General features: G+C 34.8%; 1 protein-coding gene across 1 annotated transcript; it reads right to left on the bottom strand.

Annotated features, from left to right (window-relative positions):
• Positions 1-7,126: 7,126 nt before the first annotated feature.
• On the bottom strand, positions 7,127-11,265 carry LOC143529385 (cleavage and polyadenylation specificity factor subunit 3-I-like). The gene is made up of 5 exons (XM_077025197.1): positions 11,119-11,265; positions 10,948-11,045; positions 10,824-10,869; positions 10,605-10,754; positions 7,127-8,764 (listed from the first exon to the last, which is right to left on the bottom strand). The coding sequence occupies exons 1-5, from the start codon at positions 11,263-11,265 to the stop codon at positions 7,127-7,129; spliced, it is 2,079 nt and encodes a 692-aa protein (XP_076881312.1).
• Between the last annotated feature and the right edge of the window lie 926 nt (positions 11,266-12,191).

The following is a 12,191-nucleotide window of genomic DNA, read 5'->3' as shown; positions in this document are numbered from 1 at the left end:
GAAGGGAGTTATGTATCGGGAAACATGGTGTGAGTAAGAATTTATCGAGGGGTCGCTAACAATGTTTTGACGATGGACCTGATATATCATTACAAGCATCACGACTCTATGCGTATTTCACTGACAGATCACCGAGGGATTAGTTTGCACTGTGTTTGCAAATATGACAAACTTTATAAGAATTACAAGAACCACAAAACCGATAATTTTTTTAGTGTGTCCTATGTTTTCTTAAATCTATGATGCAGTTTCGGAAGCGATCAATGGCTCGAGAGACTCATGATTAACAAAGACGATAAAATCGAACCAAAGGTTCTAAGAACAAAGTTCTATTCAATTAAAATTCAACCAAAAACTGAATAATACATAATATTCAACCTTAACTTATACTAAAATAAAATGAGATAAACTTGGAAACAAGATATACACAAAATATTAAAAGAATAAAATCAGAATTTAAAATTAGAAGATGCTCCTGCATCATACTCTCCCTCTTCGAAAAAAATACTCGTCCTCGAGTCTTGCCTTCGAACAAAAGCCACCCGGATCAAACGGAAGATCGACCCGATTTCGGTTTGTTATCACTAACTTAAAAACGTGAACTTCATGTGTTGTGCCTCTCGACTTTAGACCAGTACCACATGGATCAAAGGAGCGCTGAAACATTTAATGTTCACCATCGAATAAGCCCATTTAAATAGTTCGGTTACAACTAGATGACCACATAAGTGTAAATTATAGACCTCGTTGCATTCTTTTGGTTGTTTATTAAGCGACTCCATACTATAAATATTGGTAGGCCCCCCTCTTGAATTAAAATGTGAACTTTGTTGAAAAGCTGGCTTTTCCACCTGACTTCAGATTGAGTATCTATTCTATGGGAGCTATGCATGGACAACATAATGTCACCCGTATTTTCATCAATAATTTCCTTATTTGTATCATCTGCATATGCCTATGAAATATTTAAATTGTACCCATAATTTTAGTAACCTCTATCTCCTCAACAATTTGAAAATTTGCATTCCTAGTATCCTATTTGTTGCGAGTTAATAGGGTCTTCCACGGTATACCGCAAACTTATTGAACTTTTCAAAGCCTACTCCATACCACCCGTAGCTATCCCATCATCGCCCTTAACCACCATTACACCACCACAGACCACGGTATCACAAAGAATCCCGCTAAGAGCTTGTTCCACAAATAAACACTCGTCTTCATGGAAATCAAATCCATCTTCATCGAACCTCGGCCCGTCTTCATCGAACCTCGGTCCGTCTTTATCAAACTTTGGACTGTCTTCCGATACACACTCATAATAGATCGATTCATAGAACCGAGGTGGGTGATTTCTAAACGGCTGCTGCTCTCCGTCGCCACCTTCGTCCCAGACGACGTGTTCGACTCGGTTTCCGCCTTGCGCATCTCCCGTTGTAATTCGAGATCGCGAACTCGTTTTCGGAGTCGTTCGATCTTTTCAAGATCCCGGACTCGTTGTCGAAGTCGTTTGATCTCTTCAAGATCGCGGACTCGTTGTCAGATTCGTTTGATCTCTTCAAGATCCCGTGGGTCAGGATAGACTCCATCGCTGCCTCGGGCGGCGAATCTGCGAATAGGGCGTCAATCTTCTCCATGAGCATGTGAACAGAAACCACTTCTATCGTTGCCTCTGGCGGCGAATCTACGAGCAAGCAAGTATTCATCCTCACGTAGAGCCATTTGAGAACCAAAAGCTCTGATACCAAATGATGCAGTTTCGAAAGCGATCAATGGCTCGAGAGACTCGTGATTAACAAAGACGATAAAATCGAACCAAAGGTTCTAAGAATAAAGTTCTATTCAATTAAAATTCAACAAAAAAACTGAATAATACATAATCTTCAACCTTAACATATACTAAAATAAAATGAGATAAACTTAAACAAGATAAACACAAAATATTAAAAGATAATAAAATCAGAATTTAAATTAGAAGATGCTCCTGCTTCAGTCTACTAATTCATCGTATCCAAAGAAGATAAATTTTACATCAACATTTCACGATCACCTCGATCCCTCAAAAATAAAAATGATGATTAGCAATAAAACTCGACGGACATCACATCATAATTAACTAATAGGATACATCATACATGCTCAAAGTAGCCTAAATCATTATGAAGGTAGTTTCAGATCATATGCATAATTGTTAATCGTCTATAACATTTCCTAATATCGACACTAAGTTAGTGTTTGTTATGGGGGAATGAAAGGTGGAATGTAATAGGTCATTCCAAAGGAATGAAAAAAAACATTTTTGGTTACCATGCATGAATGAAATGGATCATTCCACATGGAATGAAACTCCTTCAATTTTTAGGATTTTCATTCCTTTGGATATAGGTGTTTTTATATGTATTTTCATTTTCAGGAAGTTCTCTTGGTATGAGAGAACTTCGGTTTTAATCCATGTGGTTTCTTAAAATTATCAATTTTGGTCCAATAGTTTATTTTAGGCTTTTATGGTACAATAGTTCAATTAACTATCAGTTTTAGTCCAACCCACTAACGTTATCCACCAACTGTTAGTTAATACAACTTTGAGAGGCTTTTTTATATTTTTCACAAACTTTTAATTCATATGAATTTTTTTTACTAAATATAAGTTTTATATTTTTTGTTATTTTCTAACTATTATGGTTTATTATATTTGTTTTTATATATATATATATATATATATATATACTTTTTTTTATTTTTTTAAAGTATGTTTTCTAAAACCGGGGCTTTAATGTAATTGTGTATTTATTTATTTGTATTTGAATACTTTTATTTTTACTTTTTATAGCCGTAATAATATTTAGGCTTTAAAAAATAGAATATTTATTTTTTTTAAGTTCCATTTTAATTCTACACTTCTACTAACTATAAAATAATTTAGAAAACTTAAATTTTCTGCATTTATTTCTCAGTGGTAAAAAGAGCATATATTTATTTTATACCGTTCTTTTTTTACTATTCAAATGACGGAGGCTTTTGAAAATCTGTGTATTAATTTTAATTCTTGGTTTGTATTTTTTTTTTTGAACAATTAATCTTTTGTACTCTATAGAGTTTGTAACAATTATTTCACATCTTAATCACCTTGCCAACCCATCAAAATGGGAATTACGTCTCGGTTTATATTTCTTAAAAATATACACTTGCATAAAAGCGTCGGTTTCAAAATAATTATATTTATTAAAAATAAAAAGTGTATAGATATTTGTATATAAACAAATATAAGAAACCATAATACTAAAAAATAACAAAAAATATAAAACTTAATTTTGGTAGAAAACCCAAAAATTCTTATATATAAAGTTTGTGAAAAATACAAAAAATCCCATCAAAGTTGTATTAACTAACTGTTGGTGGATGATTTTAATAGGTTGGACTAAAATTGATAGTTAATTGAAACTATTGTACCATAAAAGCCTAAAACAAACTATTTGACCAAAATTGATAATTTTAAAAAACCACAAGGACCAAAATCGAAGTTCTCTCAAAAAATATATTAGTTAGGGTTGATTGTTATATCACTATTATAATTAAAAGATATGATTTGATTAGTTTCCTTTGTATCTTTATATGTGGTTCATCAATAATACACGATACTTGCAGGGTTTCATTATTCTATAAGCTGAGTTAGAATTGATTTGGTATGCTTTTTACAAACTCAAAGGTTCATTTTCCTTATTATTTTAAACTTACAGGGTCTATCGGTAACCTGCTAACTAGCAAGACCAAGTCAATACAACTTTTAGTGACACATGATCTTTAAGGATTACATATCTCTGATTTTAGCTTTTGATGTCATTAGAGTATTCTCATCCAACCCCTCATTTTATGTGAGGGGTGTTTTTACAATTTAGAGAGTAATTTTGGGTGTTGTGAGTGAAGAGTTTTTATATTTTAGAAAAAACAAGATATTTTTCTGTATTCTCACAACTACTTTCAAAATATATTAAAAAATTATAGAGGGTGAACAGTAACTTTTCAAATATGCAGAAAAATCACTACTTTTTCTAAAATATAAAAACTCTTACTCACAACACCTTAAATCATTCTCTAAATTATAAAAACACCTCTCACATAATATAAGGGATTGAATGAGAATGCTCTTAGATGCATAGATGGTACATAAAATCAAGAAAACAAATCGCTATACCATCTCCATTGTGGTTGTGAAGGAGAAAGGAAGAAAGAAAGAAAGAAATTAGTGCGATGAGAAAAAGAGAGTGTGTCCATGCGGTCTGTCTTGACAGCTCAAATGTGACTTCATCCGAAGACTCGAAGAGCCCAATAATAGATGCTCCTAGTAACAAACACAAGTCCTAAAGATTTCTTTTCTAAATCGATTATTCATTTACTTACTACTATATACATAGAACTCTTTTTTAAACCTCTTTAATTCAATTAATCGGTCATCATTTGTTTACCTACTGCATTAGAACGCAAGAGCTGCTTGAAAACCATTTATTAAGAAAATACCTTTAAATAATATGAGAGAAGGGATATAAATGAAGTTTTTGATAAATAATAAAATATATACATTATACAAGTTGTAAGAATCACAGTTAGGCGCATAACGCAGTGGATTAGCGCGTCTGACTTCGGATCTGAAGGTCGTGGGTTCGAATCCCGCTATGGTCGTTTTCTCCCTTTCGAGGTTGCACCCTAGATTAGTTTTACTTGTACCACTTTTGCTACCTTTATTTATTATTTAGAATATTTTTATTAAAACTACCATTTCACATTAATTAATTACATTAATCTTATAATAACTACCATAATTAACATTGCATTATTCATTTATAGATCTTTCTTCCATTGTTGCACTCTAGATTAATTTTACTTGTACCACTTTGCTACCTTTATTGGGATTTTTTAATATATTTTTTATGTGAAATATTCTTATTAAATTAGAAGTAATGAAAGAGTAATTTTAGAAAGAATTAAAAAAAAATTAGTGGTAGTGAATGAAAGGAGGATCTAGAAAGGAATATAGAATGTTAAACTATGGTAGTTAGTACAAGATTAATGTAATTAATATGAAATGATAGATTTAATAAGAATATTACATGTAATAAATGTTTTTTACGTGCGCTTTTAATGCATATAGTAGAAAATCTGTTACTTATTATTCTTCTCTTATTTTCTTGTAACTTGCAAAACAACGAGCATGTTACTTACAATTAGAAGTGTGTTAGGATATTACTCATCATCTTCACAGACAACTATGAATGTGATGGCGACATAGCATACACTATGTTATTTAACTCGTGTACTACATGGGTGAAAATTAGTAAAATCGTCAAGTAAACATATATATGTTTATTTATTTAAAGATATATAAAAGTTTGTATTAATATGATAAGGTAAAGTTTATAAACATGGATGTTGAGATCATGAATATCCTTTGCTTCTTTTAACAAAGTTTATGTGAAAACTAACAAAGAATTTGAACATTATCTTTTGTTTATATGTAATATTCATATTGAATGATTTATGTGTAATTTGGATTTTTATGATGCATTGTATTTTCTTTTATAATTATTTATCATTTGAACATTATCTTTTGTTTATATGTGATATTCATATTGAATGATTTATGTGTAATTTGGATTTTTATGATGCATTGTATTTTCTTTTATAATTATTTATCATTAGGTATAGTCATTCACAGCTTTGACTAAACAGAAATATTATATTCAACACAATGTTCGGAGAGGTAAAATAGTCATTGTACACTATCATTCAGAGGTCCAATCAAACAGCACTTATTGGTTTAGAGTCTCTTAACCATTTAAACCTCTTACCGGTTCAACACTTAATAACTCAGCAACCCAACTTCATAACTTCATTTGAAACGTAGTAATCCTAATGAATGTAAAGTGTGGATAAAAGTAGTGTCAATGGGATCCTATCGATATCATAATATAGTGGTAAGAAACTCGTATATCTGATCATAAACTTCATTTGGTTTGAATACATTTTCAGACAACCAAACCTAGACGTGCACAAAAAAACCAGTTCCGTACCCGAAACGGTGGAACCGGCCCGGAACCGGTTCTGGCTCGTACCCGGTTAGGGTATTATTATACCCAGAAAACCCTACCCAAACCCATATATTTTCCCAAAAGTCGGTTCCTACCCGGTTCCTACACGGAACCGGTTCCAACCTGGTGCCGGTTCCTACTGGAAATAACCGGTTCCCCCAAGTTTTCTTTGAAAAAGAGCCGTTGTAACCGGTTCCATAGGTAATATAGCCGTTGTAACCGGTTCCAGCGGTAATATAGCCGTTCATCCCGCCATCTACGACCATCAAGCTTTGTTACCGGCGACGGGGGCTTGATTGTAGAGCCGGACGACTCTCCGGCTTCTCCTTTTTTGGCATCCAAATGCTTTTTTTCCTTGCAATACTTATTTGTATGCTTTCGAAGAGTGGAATTCGATCCAGCCTTCAAAAACTTGCCACAGTATTTGCAGCGCGCCATCTCGGGGGGTCGATAACCATAACAACTTCGTCGTTGGTTGCCATTGGTAATGGTAAGTGGTTTAATAAGTAATGGAAGTGTTTAACAAGTTAGGGGAGTTGGTTAACAAGTTCTAAACCTAGTATGTCTATATATAGTGTGTGTGTGTGTGTGTTTGAACATTCAAAACCGGTTCCAACTGTCTAAAAACATTAATATAGCCGTTGGAACCAGTTTCCAACGGTCAAATTGGCTTAAATAAGGAAAACCCGGTGAAACCGGTTTTCGGGTATAAACCAGACCCGGTTCCACCGGTTCCTGATATTTGCCTACCGGGTCGGGTCCGGTTCCTACCCGGTTCCTGACAGGAACCGGTTCCATTTTGTACCCGATTCAGGGTTTTAATAATACCCGATTTGTGCACGTCTAACCAAACCAAGTTCAATGTTGTCAAATATATGTTTCATCAAGCATCATCGAATTTCTCCTCTCGTTGCAACGACACTGATGATAACTATAGTCTATAACCACCAAACAACACGAGATTCTTAAATAAAAAACAATCTATAATTCATAATTCAAACAACCAAAAATAACTACAAACCAACATCTAACCAACAAAACAATTATCAAATACCCGACCCCGGAATAGGCTTAACAGCGGTCTGAATCCTTCTAAACGCCACCTTCACCCGTTCCTTCAAACCCTCGTTTTCACCCTCAACTTCACCCGTTTGTTTATCAAGATACGCGACGCTATCATCAACCGTTATAACCAACCTTCCGTCTTCCCCATACTTGACATTTCCAAACAAATTTAACAACAAAGCATGGATTATCTTCTCACCTTTCTTCACTTCTTCAACCCCTTCATCTTTAACCACTTCTTCAACCACTTTAGGCATTTCCCGACTCGCATTCAACACCAAGGCTACAACCGAATCCGACACCATATCACTTATCGGGTCAGCTGTCCACTGCAACGAGAGATGATTCTCTGAATCTTGCCTCACTGTAACCCGTTCATGCACCCGCAAAGTCAACACCCCTGTTTCTTCATCCGGCACCGAGTCAACACTTTCATAAATCTGTTTCAGTCTGTGTTTTATCACACCAAATGCACCCGAATACGGGATCGTTATCCTTTGCGTGACATTAGCGGTCAAAAGCTGAGAAAAAACGTGGAGATCGTCGGGTGCGATTATCTGATACGAAAACCCTTTTCTCACTAACAACCCACTTACGTTCTCACCGTTATCCGGGGTCTGTTCGGCTAATTTCCCAATAGTTTTCGCCATTTTCTCTACGTTAAATGGCATTTCTACCGACTGACAGTTTTTTGGAGTGTAGAGTTTCGTGTTACGGTCCGTGAAATGTGTTACGAGTTTTTGTTTGAGCCGACCCATTTCGTTTGCTTCACCGTGAACGAGAATAATATTCGGTGGCATAAGTTCTTCTAGAAAAGTAGTCGTTTGTGCTGAGTCAGCATGAGCCGAGAATGAGATGTAGTGAACCTGCATGTTAAGTGGTGCGGTCAACCCGTTCATGAGAGTCACTTCTTTCGGCTCGTTAATTATAGTTTTCGCTAACGTGCCTTCGACAACATAACCGGGTATGAGACATGCGTTTTTCTTCTCGGCACACCACTTGTCAAATAACTGTCGGGATAACCCGCTTTGAAGACTACCCGGGCTTGCCATTACAACCGAGGGTCCCACATCGTTAAACTCGTCAATACTTTTTAACGGTGAAATATGCTTGAAATCAAACGGATTTGAGTTTGCAAACTGGTTACGGATACGTTCATTCATGGCGTTTATGTACGTTTGATAAACCGCCATGCAACGTTTCGCAAGCGGAGACGCGTAGTATATCGGGACATTGTGTAACTCGGGGTGGTTTGACCAGTACTCGTCAAGAATTAAGAGTAGTTCTTGGGATCGACCAAGGGCAAAAGCAGGAATTAACACACGACCGCCTTGGGCCACGGTTGAATGAATGACATCTGTGAACCGTTTCTCACGAATGTGTCTCGGTTGGTGAAGTTGAACCCCGTAAGTTGCCTCGATTATGCATACGTCTGGTGAAAATTGAGGTAACTCAGCGGCTCGAAGATGGCGGTCTTCTTCGCGTGAGTAATCTCCTGTGTAAAGTACACGCACACCGGCTATGTCCACCATGAACATGGCTGCACCGAGCACGTGACCGGCTGTGTAACACCAGAACCGGATGCCGTTGACTTCTAGTGTTTGATGGAAGTCGATAACCTGGATAATGTAGACATTAAATTAAATGAAAGAATCTTACAAGTCAGCTCAGATTTTCATAATATTACCTAATAAACTTAATATATACTTAGGGGGTTTTTGGGATTCCTTATTTCAACCTCCTTATAACTTATGACTTATTCCCGTCACAACTTTTAATTTTGCCAAACAACTTATGACTCTTTGAAAAAGTTAGTCATAAGGAGGGCAAAATAAGTATCCCAAGCACCCCCTTAAATATAACCTGTGAATCTCCAAAACATTTTCATAAAATTAACTAATTAAAAAGAAAGAGTATATCAATTCACTATTATGTAAATTCTATATATATATATATATATATATTGACGTAACTTCAATGTAATCAATAAAAGAAACACTGTTATGTAGATTGGAAAAAAAGAACAACATAACAGATTAGAATATGAAATATGTATCATCATATAGCTCAGATTACATATATGCCCGTCCTAAAAAGCTTTATTACATATTTACTCAACTCTTAAAATCAATTACATATTTCCCCTTCCTAAACCATATATATTGCATATTTATCCATTTCAATAAAAATTACTAATTAAATTACTGTTTTGCTCTTAATAAACTAATTAAAGAACTATTTACATATATCCCTCCTAAAAACATCAATTACATATCTCCTCAATTTCAACCCAAACCGAGTCGATGTAAGACGAACATATCGAATGCTAATAAATCCAATTGAGGAATTAGGTAAAAATGTAGACATTATGCGGCAACCATAAAAATCTCTAAAAAAAGACAGTATATTGTAGAATTAGAAATATGGTTTACTTTGTGTAAGCAATATAGAATATTGCATTGTTTGAACATAGCCTACAAAGTTTAACAACTATTATGTGCAGACCAATATGGATTCATAATGTGAAAACATAAAAATTAATAATAATAATAATAATAATAATAATAAAACATAAAAAGATAAGATAGTGAAGACACACTGACGCAATATAGATCAACTCATCAACATAGACACAATATGGACTAATAATATAAAAACATAAAAAAATAAAGATAGTGCAGACACAATAAGAATCGACATACCAGACACAAAGGAATTGACTGCAAAACTGGAAGAATCAAAGTCTGGAGGTTGTCTAGGGCTGTTCATTATGACATGCAATCGATCACCGTTCTGGTGAATGGAGACGCCAACGTTTGGTTTTTTACTTGGGTATTGTAAATTGAAACGGGTAAGAGTGTAATTGGATGTTAGAAGGGGAAATATGTAATTAAAGAGTTAAGAAGAGGATATATGTAAAATCCTTATCATATATAATCACGTAAAAATAATACAAAAGAGAAGACACTATTATATAGATTAACATCAGAATAAAGTTAACATTTCTTATTATGTACATGTAATAACATATAATCTTATAAATTTGATATGATAAAAAAAATATGCAAATTGTATTTGTACATGTTACACATATTTATATATAAAAACGGCAAACCTGGTGCGGGGTCCGACGGTGTCGGGCTATAATATAATATATGTATATTATATATAATCAAATGAAGAAATAGTAAACATTCAAATACAACATGTAAACTAAAACTGTGACGGGTATTAAACCGTCACTTATTAGGTGAGCAAGCATATAGATTGTTTGCCACTTCACCAACTTGTTTCTTATCAGTTTGTTCAAATCTGTGTTCATCATCGATATATTTCAGTATGCAACAAGTAACAAGCACCAAGATGCTCCAATTGTTTAAATAAATATTAGCATGTTTTCTTAAAGCATTCAAATTGTCTCCTTTAAGGGTACACATAGTAACTGTGATTGGAACATACCTCGATTTTATCCATGGAACGTAGGATGTCTTGCTCATCAAATAACATGTCTTCAACTGAAACTTTGCTGACTTTGACAAAATCGGATAAAAGGAGCTTGTAAATAGCCTTTGTTGCGTGCGTCATGAAGACCCGTCCCTTAAAAGTAGTCTGGAAAACAAACAGTTTAGTTGGCTAGGTAATATCTATACATAATAACATTTAAAAAGTAACAAAAACCTTTTCGAGAAAGTAAGGAAGAGAGGCGGCATGATCCAAGTGAAAACTGCAGAAAATAATTGCAAAACAAAGTTAAAAGAAAAAAAAAGGAGTGAATTGTAAAGTGAAATGCAGGTGGTCTTACTGAGTAATGAGAAGAAGATCGATGGTAGAAGGGTCGATTTCATCAAAGTAAGGTAAAGCAGCCATACCAGAAAAGCCGGGATGAATGCCACAATCAAACTATCAATCAAGGGGAGAATATGTAAAAATCAGAAAGTAGGAACAATGAATTAGAAGTAGTAAGTATTCGTACCATGATGGTTTTGCCTTTGAAGGTCATGAACACACAAGATCTTCCAACCTCGCTGCCAGCGCCTAAGGGAGTAATGGTCATGACATCGGACTCTCTGGTGAGAGTGGAATCACGCCTCTTCAATGATTGCCCCCCGCTTGAACCCATTATCACTGAAATTTCAAAATCAAAACTCAAGTTACCCCTTACCAATCCAGTAGTGGGTACCAGGGTATGCCTAAAAGTAAAACCCTAATTTTAAACACTGCTTTGCTACCAGCTAAATAAATTTATTTTACGACTTTCTGCTTCTCACTTACCATTTTTATCTCATCCGGTTTACAAATCTAAAATTACACTGAAAGTCACTTTATTTATTCTCTTTATTTCAATTAAATAATAATTTTTATAACAGAAAAATCACTATTTTTTCTAAAATATAAAAACTCTTTACTCATAACACCCTAAATCACTCTCTAAATTATAAAAACACCCCTCACATAATATGAGGGGTTGGATAAGAATGCTCTTACTTATGTAATACAAACGGAGGAAATTAAAAGGATAGCACGACTCACAAGTCACAAGTCAAGAAGTTACAAGCCTTAAGTATAAACCTCGACACGACGGCTTTTAAGCTTGGTGGTGGGGTGTTCTTCGGGGTTTTCCATGTTTCTTGGGTCGGGTTTCAAAGTTTTAGTTTTAGACCCGAAACCTAACCCAAATCTCTCACGGTTTTTTCGGGTCACAGGTTATTTGGGTTTGGGTTTTTCTAGGTTGGGGAGGGGAAGGAAATGAAAGAAAAGGTTGGAAAAGTGATGTTCCAGAGATTTTTTTTAAGGGGGGAAGGGGAGGGGAAGGAAGGGAAAATGCTGGAAAAAATGAATCTGTATCCATCCTCCCAAATTGGAGAGATGAGGAAGGAAAAGATTTCTGGATAAGTTTAACTCAAATATCAATTCCTAAATTACCCCACATCAAAACTTTTATAAAACACGTTTCTCTCATATCCCTCACGTTCTCCATACTCTGCAGCTTTTTTTGGCGCCAATGCAATACTGCCGCCATCAACAATATGATAGCATCTTCATCGT

The sequence above is a fragment of the Bidens hawaiensis genome, unplaced genomic scaffold (genome assembly GCF_021521415.1).
Source record: "Bidens hawaiensis isolate Kalapana, Puna unplaced genomic scaffold, B.hawaiensis_p1.1 tig00008537_1, whole genome shotgun sequence".
Classification (NCBI taxonomy): Eukaryota; Viridiplantae; Streptophyta; class Magnoliopsida; order Asterales; family Asteraceae; genus Bidens; species Bidens hawaiensis.
This window is presented reverse-complemented; position numbering and strand designations above follow the sequence as displayed.

Excerpts from the sequence above, each read along its gene's own strand:
- LOC143529385 (XM_077025197.1), bottom strand. The coding sequence starts at position 11,265 with ATGGGTTCAAGCGGGGGGCAATCATTGAAGAGGCGTGATTCCACTCTC. Across the intron at positions 10,870-10,947 it reads GATCTTCTTCTCATTACTCA|TTTTCACTTGGATCATGCCG; the intron begins GTAAGACCACCT and ends TATTTTCTGCAG. Across the intron at positions 8,765-10,604 it reads GTTCCATGGATAAAATCGAG|GTTATCGACTTCCATCAAAC; the intron begins GTATGTTCCAAT and ends TACATTATCCAG.